Source organism: Chiloscyllium plagiosum, chromosome 4, assembly GCF_004010195.1.
Source record: "Chiloscyllium plagiosum isolate BGI_BamShark_2017 chromosome 4, ASM401019v2, whole genome shotgun sequence".
NCBI lineage: Eukaryota > Metazoa > Chordata > Chondrichthyes > Orectolobiformes > Hemiscylliidae > Chiloscyllium > Chiloscyllium plagiosum.
In genome coordinates this window covers 99,702,236-99,721,309 of record NC_057713.1, presented here as the reverse complement: position 1 = coordinate 99,721,309, position 19,074 = coordinate 99,702,236, and the positions used below count along the sequence as shown (strand labels likewise).

The 19,074-nt window shown below is 38.1% G+C and overlaps 1 protein-coding gene across 1 annotated transcript in view; it reads left to right on the top strand.

Moving 5' to 3' along the window:
- The window catches only part of emc2 (ER membrane protein complex subunit 2), a 115,498-nt gene that overhangs the window by 71,576 nt on the left and 24,848 nt on the right, over positions 1 to 19,074 (top strand). Inside the window, exons 6-10 of the mRNA XM_043688741.1 lie at positions 6,408 to 6,493; positions 6,631 to 6,690; positions 11,375 to 11,456; positions 13,299 to 13,409; positions 14,365 to 14,469. Coding sequence (XP_043544676.1) covers positions 6,408 to 6,493; positions 6,631 to 6,690; positions 11,375 to 11,456; positions 13,299 to 13,409; positions 14,365 to 14,469 — 444 coding nt within the window. The remainder of the gene's footprint in view (positions 1 to 6,407; positions 6,494 to 6,630; positions 6,691 to 11,374; positions 11,457 to 13,298; positions 13,410 to 14,364; positions 14,470 to 19,074) is intronic.

Below are 19,074 nucleotides of genomic sequence, written 5' to 3'. Positions count from 1 at the left end.
TGTTGCGGATGTACAGGACATTGGTTAGGCCACGTTGGAATATTGCATGCAGTTCTAGTCTCCATCCTATCGGAAAGATGTTGTGAAACTTGAAAGGGTTCAGAAAAGATTTACAAGGATGTTGTCAGGGTTGGAGGATTTGAGCTATAGAAAGAGGGTGAACAGGCTGGTGCTGTTTTCCCTGGAGCGTTGGAGGCTGAGGGGTGACCTTATAGACATTTACAAAATTACGAGGGGCATGGATAGGATAAATAGACAAAGTCTTTTCCCTGGGATCGGGGAGTCCAAAGTAGAGAACATAGGTTTAGGGTGAGAGGGGAAAAAATATAAAAGAAACCTGAGGGGCAACTTTTTCACGCAGAGGGTGGTACGTGTATGGAATAAGCTGCCAGAGGATGTGGTGGAGACTGGTACAATTGCAACATTTAAGAGGCATTTGGATGGGTATATGAATAGGAAGGGTTTGGAGGGATATGGGCCGGGTGCTGGCAGGTGGGACTAGATTGGGTTGGGATATCAGGTCGGCATGGACAGGTTGGACCAAAGGGTCTGTTTCCATGCTGTACATCTCTATGACTCTGAGACTATTTGGGAATCGTGGCAGGTTTTCTGGAGCAGAGGGTCCTGATTAGCCAGGTCGATTGACATGGTTGTTGTAGTCGCAGTTTTGGTTGACATTGTGTATCTAAACATTCAAAGGTAGTTTGACAAGCTCCTATAAGAAAGCTAACAAAGCATTTCATTTCTCACCTCAATGACCTCCTTTAATCAGAGGCTGTGTACCCTAGTTATAAGCACCCCAGCCTGGAGAAGTATCCTTTCTGCATTTTTCCTCCCTATCCCTGGCAGAACATTATATGCTTTCATGACAACACTTCTCATTTTTCTAAATTCTAGAGAATAAAGGCTCAGTATCCTCATTGAACAATCCCACTATCCCTGGAGATCAGCCTGGTGAAGATGTTTTTGCACACCCTGTCCCCATGGCAAGTATATCTTTCCTTGGGGAAAATTGCCAAAAATATACACCATACATATGGTGCTGAAAATGTGTTGCTGGAAAAGCGCAGCAGGTCAGGCAGCATCCAGGGAACAGGAGAATCGACGTTTCGGGCATAAGCCCTTCTTCAGGTTTTGTATAGAACATTGCAGTCTCAGCAATGTTCTATACAATTTCACCAAGACATCTTTATTCCTGCAGTCAAATCCTGTTGCAATAAAGGTCAAGAAGCTATGCGTCTTCATAATTGCTTTCTGTACCTATATGTTGGCTTTCAGTGATTTGTGAATAAAAACACCCAAATCCCTTTGAAAATCGACACTTCCTCATCTTTCTTCATGTGTTTTTCCTACCAGAGTGGATAACTACACATTTTTTTGTATTATATTTCTCGTAATGTTCTTGCCCGAGCAGTTAGTCTGTTTAATTTCCTCTGAATCCTCCTCCGAGCCCTCACTTCGACTTAGTCTTGTAACATCAGCAAACATGGAGACATTGTTTGGTTCCTGCCTCCCAAATTATTGATATGGATTGTGAATAACTGGGGCATCAAGCTCTGATTCTTGGACACACTACTGGTCACTGGCTATCAACCTGCGAATAACCCCTTTATTCCTGTTCTCTTCTGAAACCAATAGATTGTGAAACCATGCTAAAATCTTTTCCTTCAAACCTATGTGCTGTAATTTTGTTTGCTAACCTCTTATGTGGGTCCTTATTAAAACTCCTACTGAAAATCCAATGCACGTTCTGCGAGTTACATCTGAAGAAAAACGACAACAGATTTGTCAAACATGGCTTCCTTTTCATGAATGCAGCTGACTCTGCCCAATCCCACCACTATTCTACAGGTCTTCAGTTATCACAACCTTTATAATAAATTCCAGAATATTTTCTTCTACAGGCTAACAGATCTAGAATTCCCTGTTTCCTCTTTAAAGAGTGAGGTAACGTTTTCAATCTCCCAATCTGCATCTGTTACAGCATCTGTGGAATTTTGGAAAATAGTAATCGATGCATCCACTATTTCCAAAGACCTTTCAATTAACTAGGGTGTAGATAATCAGAAAAAGGGGATTAACCACACTGTTCCATTAAATTCTCCAGTACTTTTTACTGTGACCAATTTCTTTCAGTTCTCCATACTTACTAATCCCTTGGTTCTCTGGTATTTTAACAAGTACTTCGTTATTTCCTCGGAGAAATCGGACACAAATCTTTGCACAGTTTTTATGGCTTTTTCTTATTTTCCTTGATAAAGTCTCCTGCCTGTTCCTGTAATTGCCCTGTATTTGTTTGCTAATCTTTCCTTTTTTTTAACGTAGCTCTAGAAACTTTCATAGTTTGTGTTTTTGATGAGTTGATTTTCATATATTTTCCTTTTCTTTATTAGGTGCTTGTTCCACCTCTTCAGGATTCTAAAATGCTTCCAGTTGTTAGGCTTGCTTTATTTTTTGGCAAATTTGTAAGCCCTCTCCTTAGATTTAATACAATCTTAAACTTGTGTTGTTAACCATGGTTAGATCACTATTTCTCTTGGTTTTTTAATGCCTCAAAGGAATGTATATTTGTTCTAAACTAACTGTTCTGTAAATACTGCAATGTTGCAGTAATTTAAAGTAGTTACTCAATCTGTTGTAGCTAACTTGCTCTTATAGTTTCATAGATTGTTTTGTTTAGATTTTGACCCAAGCTTCAGATCAATTTACTGTAATTTTAAACTTAATCTAAAGTTCCATAATATTATGATTACTCTTTCCTAGAGGCTCTTTTGCAACAAGATTAATTTCCCCTTAATGCTCAATGCTAGATCTAAAATCCTACATTGCCCTACATTGTGGAGTTAATTCCTCAACGTACTGTTCTAGAAAACCATGTTATTTGTGTATGTGTCAGGAGTTTGTCCTCCAGAGCATTAGTGCCACTTGGATGTGCTCAGCCTCAACATAGATTGAAGTGCTGCATGTTACTCTGTTACTCTTACACATGCACTTCCAATTTTCTGATTTGTACTCTGCTCTACATCAACACAACTTTTTTTGGTGGCTTGTAATGAAGTCACACCAGAGACCGGGTTCCTTGCTGTTTCTTAGTTCCATCTAAACTGATTCCACAGCTTTTATTAAAAACACCACCTCACATTCCCAGATTTGGTCACCTTACTGTCTCCATGTGGCATTTATTTCATACCCGTATACTGTATCTCTATTTGTGCTGTCAGTTCATCGACATTATGAATGCTGTCTGAATTTAAATAGTGCCTTTATTTTTGCCTTCTCAATCTTTTTCCAGAATTTGACACTGATGGTGAACCTTTGTTTCTGCTACCTTCCAATTATTTGAAATGTTTATTTTGAGCATTGCCAACTTGGATTCCTTCCTAAATGAATTTTCTGCCAAGCTTCCAACCCCTCTGCCAAATCTTTAGATAAGAAATTGGCTGTTTAAAGGTAGTTATTTATGATGGAGGCTGTGGGGGGGGGGGGTGGCTGGCTGGTCGGCTGGTCACTCATTGGGCCCTGTGAACATCAATGTTCAGCTTTGATCAATGATCTCTTCACTTTGATCAATGATCTAGATGTTGCAAGCATTTCTTTTCACAGAGAACTGTAGGCCTTTGGGTCAACTTGCAAGCTTACATAGTGACTATATCTTCATAGGGGAGCTTCCAATGAGGCATACAATGTGCAAAAGATAGCTTGGTGACAGTGTTGGTACCCTTTCACTTCCTGAATCTTGATTATCTGTGTGTGTTGGCTGTGGGGATAGCAGTAAATATAAGGAGGACTATCTCAGCACTGGGTAAGATTGAGTGAACCAACATTTTTTTGTTCCCTTCTTTTCAAGGACAATCGCGGTAATGGCAATTAATGCCAATGTTGTCAGTGATGCTCACATAAGGAAGATGAACGTAAAATGTTAAATCAAAAAATTCCAATTAATACTTGAGTGCAAATGATTGGGTTTATTGAAAGGTATATTTTTAATCACCTAATTGGCTGAGGATTTTTGTTTTAGATCCTTCAGTTAGATTATAAATAAATTATTTCAGTTTTTTGGGTTAAGTTTAGAAGTGTTATGGCCAAGGTTGGAGCTGTCTGTATGGACACAATTAATTTAAATATAATCAGGTATTTTTTGAATCTCTTGGGACAAATGCATTGAAAGTGAGGAAGATAATGTCCAAAAGGTTCCAGGAGCTAAATAGCTAAGGAAGAGCTTTTGAGCAATTTATAATGGAGTAATTTATTTTAAATAACTTGCATCTGAATCTTTTATTTTTATGTTTTTAATCTTATCATTCTCTCATCACTGTCCCATTTCTGGGTTGTTGCAGCATTTCCTGTAGAAGGCTTCCATTTACCCTGCTGTAATTTTAAAGTTAGCACTTAATCAGAGATGGAAATATCTGTGTAAGCTTTACTCAGGCAAACAAAATCAACCAGACTTTTAAAGTGTAGTTCAGAACACTTAAGGCCAAGGAAACCACAGCTTGAATGGCTGTAATACAAATTTGGAGCATAAACTGGGATGCAAGTGTTTGTGTTTGTTTATTGCAAGGATGGAACACAATTGAGATAATTCAAGTTATATCTGTCTAAGTCTGAACTCCAGTGAGGACAAAGAAAGTGTAAGCCTGCTTTGCTGAGGCCCTGAGCTCATGACCCACTAAGAGAAGATACGTCAGTCGCAACATATTAAGAATGCTTAATGAAACCTACAAATCTTTTTCTCATACAACAGCTTTATTACATAAGTCATTTAAATGTCATGATGGACAATACTTGTTCCTTCTGTTATATATTTTACAATAGAACTAGGAAGAATCCGGAGATGATTTTAAACACAGAAAGGTGCCATGATAGCTATTGTTGGATAGAAGGCAAGTTTGTGGTTGACCTTATAAATATCAGCTGTGTGGGAAAGGATTAGCAATATAATTAAGCTTTGTTAGTCCTTTTTTTTTCAAAAATGCTAAGATACGGCACTACAGATTGAAGTTAGATGTAAAAAGGGAACCTTGGAGTACTTTTTGCAGAAAACAGACATGTAGAAATATAACTTAACAGCCCTGTCCTGGAAAAGAATGTCATTAGCTGTTGGCTTCAAACTTCCTTGTGGTTTAGGAGACTTTCCAGAGGTGTGAGACCTCCTGAAAGTCCACTGCTAGTAATGGAACTTGCAGTTAGTGAGTTGACCCAACGGGGAAACGCTAGATCTTAGAATTTCACACTAAGACGCCATGAATTTGAATCTTGTAAATATATAGCATGGTATATACTTCCTCTTGATTTGAATCTCCTTCAAGTGTTGCTTTGTCTACTTAATCAGGAAGAGATTTCACTTCTCCATAATTCTTCTGCTCCAGATAATCTTGCCTCATCCTAGCGTTTAGCTCCATGGTTGCTATCTTGCTTTTGGTCTGGTGCCATGAGTGAAGCTTTATCCATGGGCCTTGTTCTGTCTGTTGCCTCACCTTGGTTGCTGTTTCACCCTTGGGGGTCTTGCCATTAAACCCTGTTCCATGGGTTCTGGTTTCTGATTCTTTGAGCAAGTATCATTCTTGCATGATCCTGGGTGGTGAGTGTGCAAAGGCAGATTGCCATGGACAGTGTTGCAGTCTCTGTCATATTCACTCTCGTGCACTGTCAATGAGCAACGACTATACATGCCATCCAACTCCACTCCTCCACAGCCACCAATCCATGTTTGACTACATCTAAAATTGACTAACATTTGACTGACAAAGAATTAAATCTGAGACCTTCTGGTCCAGCTAGCTTTATACTACATTGGTTGAATGCCTTCAAGTATTGACTACCATTGAGCCCTAAAGAATAGCTTTTAAGCATCGTTTTAACTTTTTACATATGCTCATTTGGAGTTGGCGCGCTATGTTTCTGACCCTCCTTTAGTGAAGGTGTGTGTTGTTATACCTGTAAAGAGTCTCTTATTTACTGCTGTGTCTTATGTCAAGAAAACCACGGCAAAAGAAAATCCATCTGAACTGCTGTTAGAAAGATTGTTTAGCTGACAAGGAGGTAACGCAGTAGGTGCTTTAATCCTTCAATACAGTTTATCCTTAAGAAGACAAATCCTGTGAATGACAGTAAACATCTGATGGGTACAGATTCAGGGATCCTGCTATTCTGCCCTTATGGAAAGCAGTAAAATCATTTATCAGGATGAAATGATGCATGCATTGTTTGCACCAGAAGCAAAGCGCAGTATGATTGTACTGGCAGGTTTTGAATTCACAGGGGGATGTCGATAAACTCTAGTCATGCAATCACTCTGCAATGGAATTTTCTGGCTTTGAGATAATAATTTGCACAGTCAAATTACCTTCTTTGCAAACACTTGAGGAATTATGAGACCATAATCCTCCATTAATGTCAATCCACAGGCAGCACGGAAGCGCAAGATTGCCATTCTTAAAGCCCTCGGGAAAACCACTGAAGCCATCAGAGAACTGAATGAGTATCTGGAACAGTGAGTGTTTTACAAGGGGATTGAGCTATGCCCTGTGATAAACCATTTTTAATTAAAAGGGAATTTGCATTCTAATTCAAACCACCCCTCTTTCCCTCATACACTCGTTCAAAAAGTACCTGTTCTCTTATCTTCAGGTTTGTTGGAGACCAAGAGGCTTGGCACGAACTAGCAGAGCTTTACATCAACGAGCATGAGTAAGTATGTTATCTGTTTGAAATGTGCTGTGTTTCTTTTACAAGTTACTGCGCTTCATTTTATCACAAGAGTAGACAGCATGACCTATTGAGGTTCCAAGAGGATCACAATGGTTCACAAAATGCCAAGGTCTCCTGGGGCAAGATTGAACATTGCTTGTTTGTTTCGTGGAATCAGACTTTAATAGGATTTAACTGTAAGCCCCCCTCACTTGTGGGAGAAGAAAGCACTTCCATATCCTCGCCGGTGGCTATGTTGCTAGGAGAATAGGCTGTGGCGCGAGGGTGATGGAAAAATCATTTGGTTTCTGTCACATCCATGCCATATTATTGTTAAGGGATGAGAATTAGGAGTTCAGACTCTGCAGTCTGTTGTCAGGGTGAAAAAGCAGCTGGCCTAGGAATCCCAGTCATAGCACAAAAACTGTTTATTGGATATTTATGGTTTTGTTAGCTGCATTTGTTGTGGCAGTGGAAAAAGGAAATCCCAATGTGAGAGGATTAGGTTCAAGCTTAATAAGTCTTTTAATATCACGGCATTTTCCACCCCTTTCTAAAAAGCCCATGTCACTTTTGTCACAATTTTTTTCTATACAGACTCCTAGATTCTGTCACCTCATTCCTTCCCTTTCACAATATAGCCAAGAAACAAACTATGCCAAACTCAAATACCCATTAGATGGTGATGAGTTAGCAAGTCGAATGGGTGTCTTCAGCATCTGTTTGAGGAAAAGAAAGGAGAAAAAAGAAAGAAAAGGTTATTTCTAAATTGTAGTCGTGGAAAACGTTGCATACGGTTGTTTTGTCATATCCCTTTACACTAACTTTTAAACAATATTCTCGAGGTCTGATGATCAAAATTGCTTTTCAAAACAATTTCTTGTTGCTTTCCAAAACAATTTCTTTTTGATCATGAAAGTTTCTTTTGACTAGTTTCTCAGCAAAACAGTTGTATAAACATGAAAGAAATTAGAGGCCAGTATTTCCTTTCCTATGATGCATCTGCCAAACTCTAACCATGCTATAATTGAATATTTACCAATGATTGTGCTGAATTTTTGATGACATCTAATATAGTGTAGTGGATGTCGACCAATGCTTTCAACCTGGCTTAATAATTGGAAGTGAATTTTACTACTGAGCTAAGTTGGAACGTTCTGGACCATTTAAATCCACGACCAACTGGGATTTTTAGATGTTATATTCCATATGATGTTAGATCACATTTTAAGATAGCACTGGGATTGTTACAGAATCTCTTTGTGACTTGGATGATGTGGAGCTGAAGAGCAGACACACGGTCCAGCTATGACCGCTCCCGGAGTTTCCTTTCACCAGCGTCATGGATTCGTCGATGACACAGCCATGTTAATTTATCTGGCGAATTTCCAGACTGGCGTGCAGCCTGCCTTTGCCAGGAGTGAATATTCTTGCCTAAACGCAAACCAGAATTTGACATCACACCTCTGGGGGTCAGTAGCTGTATGATTGAAGTCACATAGCACCTTCAAGGAATTTGTGACATGGTTATTCAAGCCTTCTCACCAAAATAAACTCTGATGAATGGGAACAACATTCTTGGACTTTCATAAGCTTCAATTTAAGAATGTACAAAATCTTATGTTTGTGCAGCTGATGGCAATTTTGATTCCCATTATTTGAAACCTGATCTGAATTTCAGTGTAAATTAACTTTCAAGACCATAGTGCAGTCCAAACATTGTTAGGTTTCTATGCGATTCCAACAATCCTTACATTTTCATCAGCCTTCAAGAGCAAGAGGTGTAAATGTAGCCAAACCACCTCATTATGAAATCTGAAAGGAGCAGTTAGAATAGTTCTTTAGGTTTGAGCCCCTATGCTCATGAAAGTGCCACTGTAGGCCATGAGAGAGATCTGCCTCTGAGGAATGTCTGGTAATTGTTTAATTTTAGGATGAAACAAATGAAGAATACGTGGCCATTTATTAACCATATTTGGATTATTAAGTAAATTAACCTTATTAACATTTCTGGATATGAGAAATGATACCGGAATCTTTAATTTAGTACTTGGCATTTGAACCCCCCATTATTCCTGGTAGAAATATTTCAAACGGTAGTTTTATTTGGAAAAACTGTTTGTCTCTACAGATGATTCCCTGTTTGCAATTAGTGCAAGTGTTAACCTTATTTTGGCCTCACAGGCAGAACTTGCACAAAGGATTACTTGTAGGTCAGTGCTCTGTTGGATTTGGTCTCCTTGGAGAAACTGTAATATGTAGGGTTTTTGAAGAGAAATTAATACAACAATTTGTCAAGCTGTAATTTGAATAAGAGCTCATAGCATTGGCTTTCCACTGGGGGGAAAAAAAAAATCTCCTCTTCCCCTTCCACCCAAGTCAAGGAGGAGTAGAATGGTGCAACTTAATTGATAGACATTGCAAACTTGAAATAAAAGGATGCCAACTGCACATGTGATGTAGAAAGTATTTTAGATTTATTTATGTTTATTTCTGAAAAGAGCAAATCAATCTTGAAGGAACTGTGTTTATCATGTACAGGTCATATACTCTACTTATATTCAAGTACCTCAAATATCAAACTCAGTGACCTTAATGTAGCGTTGTTTGCCAGCTTTTGATTGAATGACATAATTCCAAGCAATGAATTACTTAATGACCTACAATAAAACCATTCAATCTGCTTTTTTTTTAAAAAACAGGGTGTATATTGTTACTTACACATATTTAAACAGGAAAAAAATAGCCAGACATCATAAAATTTGAAATTGTGAATGCAGTTTTCACATAACAAGGGACTGTGGTTAACTCACCTTTTGTAAAATTTGGTTCTTGAAATAATTCATTCGAGGGTTTGGTTATAGACTGAATAATTAAAGCTTCAACAAGCTGAATAGACTGGCTCCTATTTTACGATTATCTCCCAATGTCTTAGACACCCTCACCATGGGAAAGGTTTCTTTCTATCTACCCTGTCTTGCAGTACAGATCCAACAATTGCAGCTTCACTCGCTATAATCCTGGAATTCACTCCTTAACTGCATTGTGGGTACACCTACACACTATGGACTGCAGAAATTCAAGAAACAGCTGTTGTAATGGTCTCTGAGTGATGCTAGCATCCCATGAAAGAACATTTTTAAAATGTCCTGTTGCCCTTGCTCTTGATTGAGGCTGGTGTCTCCTCTCCGTTCCTGCAGTTTGTTGCTGGTTCACTTTTACTTCAGGCACCATAGGAACTTGATTTTGTTTTTCTATTTGTTCCGTTATCCATTTGAAAAATTACTAGGGCAATAATTAATATTTTAATAAACTCAGTATTAATTACAGTATAAAGGAAAAGGTGCATAATTTGCAAACCGGTCACTGACTTCATGGAGTACAAAGTTGAATTTAATTAGAAGTAACTAAACATTACAGAGCAAGAGAAAACATCACAGAGCAACAGAAGGAATCATAAAGGATAATTATATTGAACGCACAAATTAAATGAAGATTGCAAGCCAGTATTCCAAAAGTTTTTTTAACATGTCTGGAGATCAAATAAGTAATTAGGGGCTTGATTTTAAATTTAAGTTGTGAAATTATATTTAGTTTTCTGTCAATGCTCAGCCATGAGTTGATCATTAAAGCATTTCTTCCTTCATCTGTTGTGGTGTGCTTTGTATGTTGTTTCCCACTGCTGTAGCTCAGTGATTTGCAGTGTGCACAGTTTATTTCAGCAGACTGACAGAAATGTTGGAGGTGACTTAGTTGGCCAGTGGGCTAATGAAATGATTAGCCAAACAAATGGCTTCCAGCATTTTATGACTGGTCATTTTCAGTGGTGAGCAGTTCATACTGTGGACTGTGATGCTGTAAACGGTACTTTCCATGTTGAAATCTGAGGCGGGCAACAGCTGATGAGTCTTAAAAGGTTTGTGATTTTAACCATTGCTTTGATATGGTGAAATTAACTTACGTCGTTTAAACGATCTCATGGCTGTCATTAATCGCAGAGGCATGAAAGAACAGAAATGGGCAAGACCACTCAGGTCCTCCGATTTACTCTGCCATTGAACTAAATCATGGCTGATTGGTAGCTGAAATTCAGTATTACACTTTTACTCCATTTTCTTGTATGTCCCTAACTGATGAAAAGCTATTAACTACTTAGTTTTTAATTTTTCTTTTATGTTTTGGGGGAATGGAAAAGGCTTAAAGTTGTTTTAGACCAAAGTCACATTGCAAATTATAAATGACAGGCTTTTATAGCCCTTTCACTCCTAAATAGAGAGTAGGATGCAATTTGATGGATCCATCAAGTTAATGGTCCAGGAGTGTTATAAACAGTTGAAAGGTGCTGTGCGATTGGTAATGAATATAGCACAAAACTTCCTTTAAGACTAAAGCATAACTTAATTTTTCCAATATACCAGTAAACGCTAGATTTTATTAAGTGTTGTATCATACAAGGCATTATGGTGTTGCAGTCTAGTAAGTCTGCTCAAAACACATTGCTGGTCACAATCTCAGCAGATGGAAACCTTCATTATTTTACAAGCCTTTTGAATTACAGTGAATTTCAAAACCACAATGTATATTTGTGGAAATATCTAGAACATAAAATAACTGGCACAAACTGGTTGCAATGTGAACTAGATTCGAAATGAAATTGACTCTTGTTTTTGTCGTCTTTCCACAGTTATGGAAAAGCAGCATTTTGCTTAGAGGAACTTATGATGACTAACCCTCATAATCATTTGTACTGTCAACACTATGCAGAGGTAGGAGAGGAAGAGAACCATGGAATGTCATGGGATAAATCTGATCTCTTTCTGTTTCACAACCTTGACAAATGTAAGAGGGATATGTGTTAGTTGTGGCTAAGATTGCACTCTTATTCTGAGCCAGAAACTTGAGAGTCAAATCCCACACAAAATACTTGAGCAGATAATCCAGTCTGCCACTTCAGTGTCGTACTGAGGATGCACTGTGCTATTAGAGGCGCTGACATTCATCCCAGGCTGCATATGTGCTCTGAAGTAGTTGTAAAAGATCCTATGGTAACAAGCACAGAGAATGCTGGAGAAACTCAGCAGGCATAGCAGCATCTGTGATGAGAGAAACAATTAATACTTCAAGTCCAGAATTATCTTCAGAACTGAAAGATGCTGAAAGTTTTTATATACTTTTGACAGAGGCAGAGGAAGGGTGAAAGGAACAGATGGTGTTGGGGCCTAATACAAAGACAAAGGGGTTGTTAATGATGGTGAAAGAGAAAGAGGGGTATAAAATGGCTATAAATTGATCTGTGAAAGGGAGAGTATGGGTCCTCGTGACAATTTTTCAAAAGTGCAGGATTTCTCCACAGTGTTCTGGCAAATATTATTCCCTCAAACAACATTACAAAACAAAGATTATATGGTCAAGATCACATTGATGTTTACTGAAGCTTGCAGTGTATAAATTATCTTGTGTTTCCGAAACTAAAACATTACAATTGTAATGAGCATTAGGATATCCTGATTTCACGAATGGTGTTATAGCAATACGGTGTTTTTCCCCAATAGAAAGGAAGACTGGCATGCATTTAGATTAGATTCCTTCCAGTATGGAAACAAACCCTTTGGCTCAACAAGTCCACACTGACCCTCCGAAGAGTAACCCACCCAGACCCATTCCCCTACCCTATATTTACCCCTAATGCACCTAACACAATGGGCAATTTCGCTTGGCCATTTCACCTGACCTGCACGTCTTTGGATTGTGGGAGGAAACCGGAGCACCCGGAGGAAACCCACACAGACACACTTATAAAGTGCTTTTCATGATTTCAGGGCATCCCGTGACACTTTGCAGCCATTAAGAACTTATGGAATGCAATCACTGTTGTAATGTAGGAAATACTACAGGAAATTTGCACAAACAGCGTGTGGTAATAACTAATTAATATTTTTGTCGAGTTTTGCCACACACCAGTCGCCTGTCACATTTAAGCATCAGAACTTGCTGGTAACATGAAACTCAAAATTGAAGTAAATGACGAGGAGGATAGTAACTAATTTCAGAAAGATTTTTTAAAAATGGTAATTCTCAAAATACTTGTGGCCCAGATGCATTTGTGGAGAGAGAAGCAGTTAATGTTTCGTTTTGATGATCTTTATCATAACTAGAAAGCTTTAGAGATATAATATCAGATTGATTGTGTGTTTTTTCTTTCTATGATTGTATCAAAATATGGAACTTATGCTGTGCTTTGTGAGGCTATAGTTATGTGAATTTTTGGGTTGAGAAAGTAGCCAACTCATAATGTGAAAGACAAAGAAATGCTAAGACTGAGTATGAAAAAAATACAAAAACTTCAGCTGTCAGCAATAACATCCATACTTTAGATTAGATAGTCACTACTAATTCCAATAAGAAATTCATGAGTGATTTATTTAGATGATGGTGTGATTACAATATGGAACTTGTTACCATATGGCCTTATTAAGAGAACATTAGCTAAACATATGTGAGAAAATGTGATAGAAGGTTATATGCATAAAGTGAGATGAAGTGTAAAACAAGAATACTGCATGAAATCCAGTATTTATTCTATTCTTATAAACTTCTGTGTCTTACAGGTGAAATATACCCAAGGTGGACTGGAAAACCTGGAAATCTCTCGGAAGTATTTTTCTCAGTCCCTGAAACTAAACAACAGAAACATGCGTTCTTTGTTTGGGCTTTACATGGTAAGCTGAGGGAATTTCTGCCAGTAATATCATGTAATTAACTCACTGGAGATAGTTAACAATCATACAACACCAGGTTATAGTCCAGCAGATTTATTTGGAAGCATTAGCTTTCGAAGCGCTGCTTCTTCAGGTGGTTGTGACAAAAGCTTTGAAAGCTAGTGCTTCCAGATAAACCTGTTGGACTATAACCTGGTGTTGTGTGATTTTTAACCTTGTCCTGTCCAGTCCAGTTCAACACCGGCACCTCCAAATCATGGCTCACTGGCGAAGTTAGATTACTATTTATTTATCATCATTGTAACTCTGACTCATGAATGATAGTGATGCAGTATAGTAGGAACTACTTGACCCAATATATCTGTGCTAGCTTTTTGAACAGGCTATCTGATTAGCTCCATTCCCCAGTTCTTTCCCCATAGCTGTGCAATGTTTTTTCCCTTTTTCAACTAATCATCGAATTTTGGGCATTACTGTTGAATGCTTCCATTATGCTTTCAGGCAGTTAATCCCAAATCACAATGATTTATTTTAAAAGAAAAAAAGAACTCTCCTCTTGTCTCAAATCCGTGTCCTGCAGTTACCAAACTCCTGCTGATGATAACGTTTGCTAAATATTCTCTAATTTTAAACCTGTTAAACTCCCTTTAATCTTGTGATTACCTGCTCTGAAGAGCAATCTATCATGATGTGCCACCTTCATTTATTTCTCTAGGCTAATGCACATTTTGTTTTCGTTCAGCTGATGCTGTTCAATATAGTAGATTCTTCATGCTGCTGTTTTATGTTGTTTCTGTTTGCCAGTGAAAGTTTGAGGTACTCAGAGGTAAAATCCATGCAAATCCTTACCTTGTTCTAAGGTGTACCCTAATACAGTAAGAATGGAAAATACTATTTTGTGTGGTTAGCACCCCATCAGAAGTTGATTTTTCTTCTTTTGCATTTTCCTTTACAGTCTGCAAGTCATATTGCGTCTAACCCTAAAGCTAATGCTAAAATGAAAAAGGACAACATGAAGTATGCATCTTGGGCAGCTACACAGATCAACAAAGCTTATCAGGTGAGTAAGAAAATAGTGCTGCATATGAATTGTAGAAGGTTTGTTCCTAGTTCCATTTTCAGTTAACTGGTTAGGCCACTTCTACACTCTCGAATAGGCTATGAATTTTTGGCTATCTGGAATGTGCATAATCAAGGGGTCTTCACTGAAGCATCAAAGTTTCAGCGGTTTGCAGTCTTTCACTAGGGCATCGCTTGTTTACATGAAACAAAGAACTGCAAATGCTGAAGATTTGAAACAAAAACAGAAAATTGCTGGAGAAACACAATCGGTTAGGCAACATCTGGAGAGAGAAAATAGTTAATGTTTCAAGACTAGTGATCCTTCTTCAGAATTGAGTCTTTTCTGAAGAGTTCAGAACCGCTTGTGAAGAATCGTTATCAGTTGTTTACAATTGAGCTCTGTAAACCACAACTAGTCAGCCTGTATTCTTGTTAAATTCTCCAGCTTTATTGGGATGGCTAGGCACTCTGCATTGCACTGCAGTGTGTGGTTGCTGGAAATTTCAATTTATTAGCAAATCTTTCCAAAATGTACATTGCCACCTTTTCTCACACAAGTGAGATCATAACCCAAATTTTAGAGGTTAATCCACATCTGAGTACAAATTATGACATCGCATGAACTCACAAATGGACAGTCTAGTTTGCTGTGTTTGTGGCATCTGTTCTTGTGATTTAATTTTATTCATACATATTTCTAAATTTTATCCTCCGATCTCAAATCGATTTGTGAATTTCTGAACATTTGTTTATATCCATACTATTGACAAGCTTGATAGACTCATCAGCATTTAATTTCTAAACACTCAATTCCATTTTTATTATTAACTGCCACTATTTTCTGCAAATAATGCAAGAGAACAGCTGTTAAATAGAATTGCAGTTGTCATGGCCAGATTTACTCGATAGCTTGAATCCATTTCACAACTTGCTTGTTTGGACTTGAGTTTACAACCTCTGAAGCGTTAGCAAGTCTAGTACGATAACCTTTAGATTACTGTTCACATAAATGCTTGCAAGCAGATTTACTGAAAAGAGAAGGTTCGGTTCGTGCTAATGACTTGACATTAAATGCTATCGTTAAAATCTTATGGAGTTAATAGGATAGTTTTGTGACTTGGGTTGCACCTTTAGTAGCGAAGAATGCATTGCAATTTTAATTTCTTTTCAACAGTTCTCCCAGAAATCCGATATGATCTGTATCACTTTGCCATTGATCTATTAGGATTACGGCAGTTAGTGAGGTTACCAAAAAATAAGACTGCAGGATTATTTTGAAATGTAAACAGAAAATACTGGAAATGTGCAGTAGGCCAGGCCCCTCTGTATACAGAGAAACAGTTAATATTTAGATCAATGACTTTTCACCTCCACGGGTGCTGTCAAACTTGTTGAGTGTTTCCAGCATTTTCTGTTTTCATTTCAGATTTCCAATATCTACAGCATTTGGATGTTTTATTAGATTCTTTGGTCTTTGTCTTTTATGTTCTGTCCAGATATCCTGTCATTTTCTGAAAACAAACACGTGGAAACTATACATACAAGCTTCTAGTAAAGTACTCCAAGTTTGGGAGTGTGTTTGTGTGTTTTGGCGGAAGATATATTTTGACATGGTATAATAAGATCACCGTCAGTTGCTCATTCTCAGTTCTGAATAATTGTACAATTGCCAACCAGAATTGTTCTTAACTTCTGGAGGTCTGATGAAATGAAAAATGTAACTTCTCCTGAAATTTTTAATATACAAATTTTTGGCATGTTGTCCTTGGGCAGCATTCCGCTTTGCAAACTCATCATATAGATGTGCAACCTGAGATCAAAGAGAAGAGAGCTGATACATCCAATACATGCTTCTTTGAACAAATACTAAGCTTCAGTTCGCCTTAATCCATCACAGCCACACAAGTTTGTGTACCACTATATAATTTGTATGAAAAATGTTTTGTATAGTAGATAAATTGTTGTTTATGAACAGTTTTGTTCATTTGTGGGATTTGCTTTTGCTGATATTTGTTAGCTATTGTTAATTTCTCCTCAAAAGGTGGTGGTGAGCCATCATCTAGAACTGCTGCAGCTTGTGTGATGATGCTAGCACCCCAATGATGTAGGGGAGGGAGGTGCCAGGATTTTGATCCAGCATAGATGAAGCAATGGTATTTTTCAGGATCGTTTATGATTTGGAGCTGGTGGTGTTCCTTTATCCCTGCTGCTCTTGGCCCTTAGATAGTGGCAGTCACAGGTATGAGTGGGGTTGAATTATTGCATTGTATCCTGTTGATGGTACACACACTAAGCACTGCATCCAAGAGTGAATGCTCAAGTTGGTGGATGGAGTGCCAGTCAATAAGGATACTTTATGCTGGTTGGCATTATGCTACTTCAGTATTATTTGGAGCTGCACTCAACAGGCAAATGGTGTATATCCCATCGTATGCCTGAAGGCAGTGAAAAGACCTCTTGTGATTCAGGAGTTGAGTTATTCATCACAGATTTCCAGCCTCTGACCTGCATTTGTATCCACAGTAAATATGTGATTGATTCAGTTCTGTCTCGGCATTTTTTTCACACACAAAGATTTTAGGAAATTTGTTTTTATCAGTTGCTGGCGTGCCGCTAGCTCATCAGGTTTATCTGACTGTCAGATTCACCCGCAGTCAGTAACAGTGAAAGGATAATCTAGAGTGTACATGATAACAGTACAGGACACGCGATTCACTCCATACAGAAAGGCTGGTGAAGACTACAGTTTGATACGTTTGGAGCTTGGTGCCTGGTTCAAGGCTGTGGTTATTCCAAACTAGCTTGTAGAGATTGCTAAATGTGCTGTTTAATTTTGAAACCCTATTACCCACTTCCTTTCCTATGGTGGTATCAAATGAGATTACTTTCCCAAATAGTAAAATTCCTTGACAACATTTTGTTCAGTTCCCTTGATGACAACAGTGGCTGGAGGGTCAGTAACAGGAGGGCATATATTTAAGATCATTGACAAGGCAATTACACTGGAAGGAAATGTTTATCTGCAGTACAATGCCAGAAGGAAAAGTAGAAGCTCATTGAAAAGTAATATTCGAAAAGGAATTGGATAATAGTTGAAAACCAAACGTTTTCTCATACCAAACGTTTGTAGTATTCTCAGAACAGAAACAGGAGAGCTCTTCCGAAGAAGCATAATTTGCTTGAAAACAGAAAGAACTGTGGATGCTGTAAATCAGAAACCAAAACACAAATCGCCGGGCAAACTCAGCAGCGTCTATGAAGAGAAATCAAGAGTTAATGTTTTGTGTCCAGTGACCTTTCCTCAGTTAAGTGATTAAATCTGAATTCAATATAAGTCTGGAATTAAGAGTCCTGTTGACCAGGAATTTATTGTCTATCATTGGGAAAAACCTACCTGCTTCACAGATGTCTTTTAGCGATGGAAAACTGCCATCTTTACCTGGCCTAGCTTACTTGTGACTCCAGACCCACAGAAATGTGGTTGACTCTTAACTGCCCTCTGGCCAATTAGGGGTGGACAATAATTGCTGGCCTAGCTAACAAAGCCTTCAACCTATGAATGAATAAGAAAAAGAGAGATTTCAGGACTCAAGGTGGAAGCAGCAGAAGGCATGGGCACCAGAGTGGACCTGACAAAAGACCTAAATTAGTGAAACCTCTTAAAAGCATATTTGGATTGTCCTCTGATCATGATTTTTTTACACTTGTCAGCTTTATGAAGACTGGCTGTTCAATTCATTATGTGAAGATATGTTTCATTTATCTTTGGTGGTTAATAATTAATTTAGTTCTGAAGTTGAGCTTGCTTTGGCAGCAGTAAGATAATTACTGTGACAGATGTTCATTGCTTAAATTGACTGCTCCAAAGAAACTTAAATTCTTCAAGAAATAAAAACAAAACTTTTGTCTTTTTGACCATTCGTGCCAGAGTCCACAAGACAGCTCAGAATTTCATTGTTTGCAATTATTTCCCTCTTTCCAATTGAAGTGAAAAATTTACAGAAGGAGACACTTCCACTGAGTGCCATAGATCAATTTGAGGGTATTAGAGTCAGTATTGTTCAAGATGATCTTAAAGGTGAGCATTGCCAATGCCCTTAATTTTGTAATTTCAGCCACTTTTAAGGAACTTTTGATTTGTTTGTATTGTGGTACTTAGGATATCATTTCCTGAGGGAACGTTTGCATTCTACCACATTGTGATTTATTGCCAAATTCAATGTCACATTTCTCCGTGTGATTTGAAAGTGATCACATGAATATTTCAGAGAATGAAGGGACTGTGAAATGGTATCGTGTTGTTTAATGTAAAGTCAACCAGATAAGTTATAATGTAGTGGTGTATGTGCAGCTACCTGGAAGATACAAAATCTTTTCTACTCTTCACACTAGAATGAGGAAGAAACAAACCACTGGACAATTTAACCAATTTATTTTATTCACTCATGAGACATAGGTGTTACTTGCTTATTTTCTGTACCTAGTTGCTCTTGAGAAGGTGCTTTTGAGTTGCCTTCTTGAACTGCTAAAGCCTATGTGTTTTGGTTTAGCCTACAATGCCCTTTGGAAGGGAATTCCAGGATTTTGACCCAGCAACTGTGAA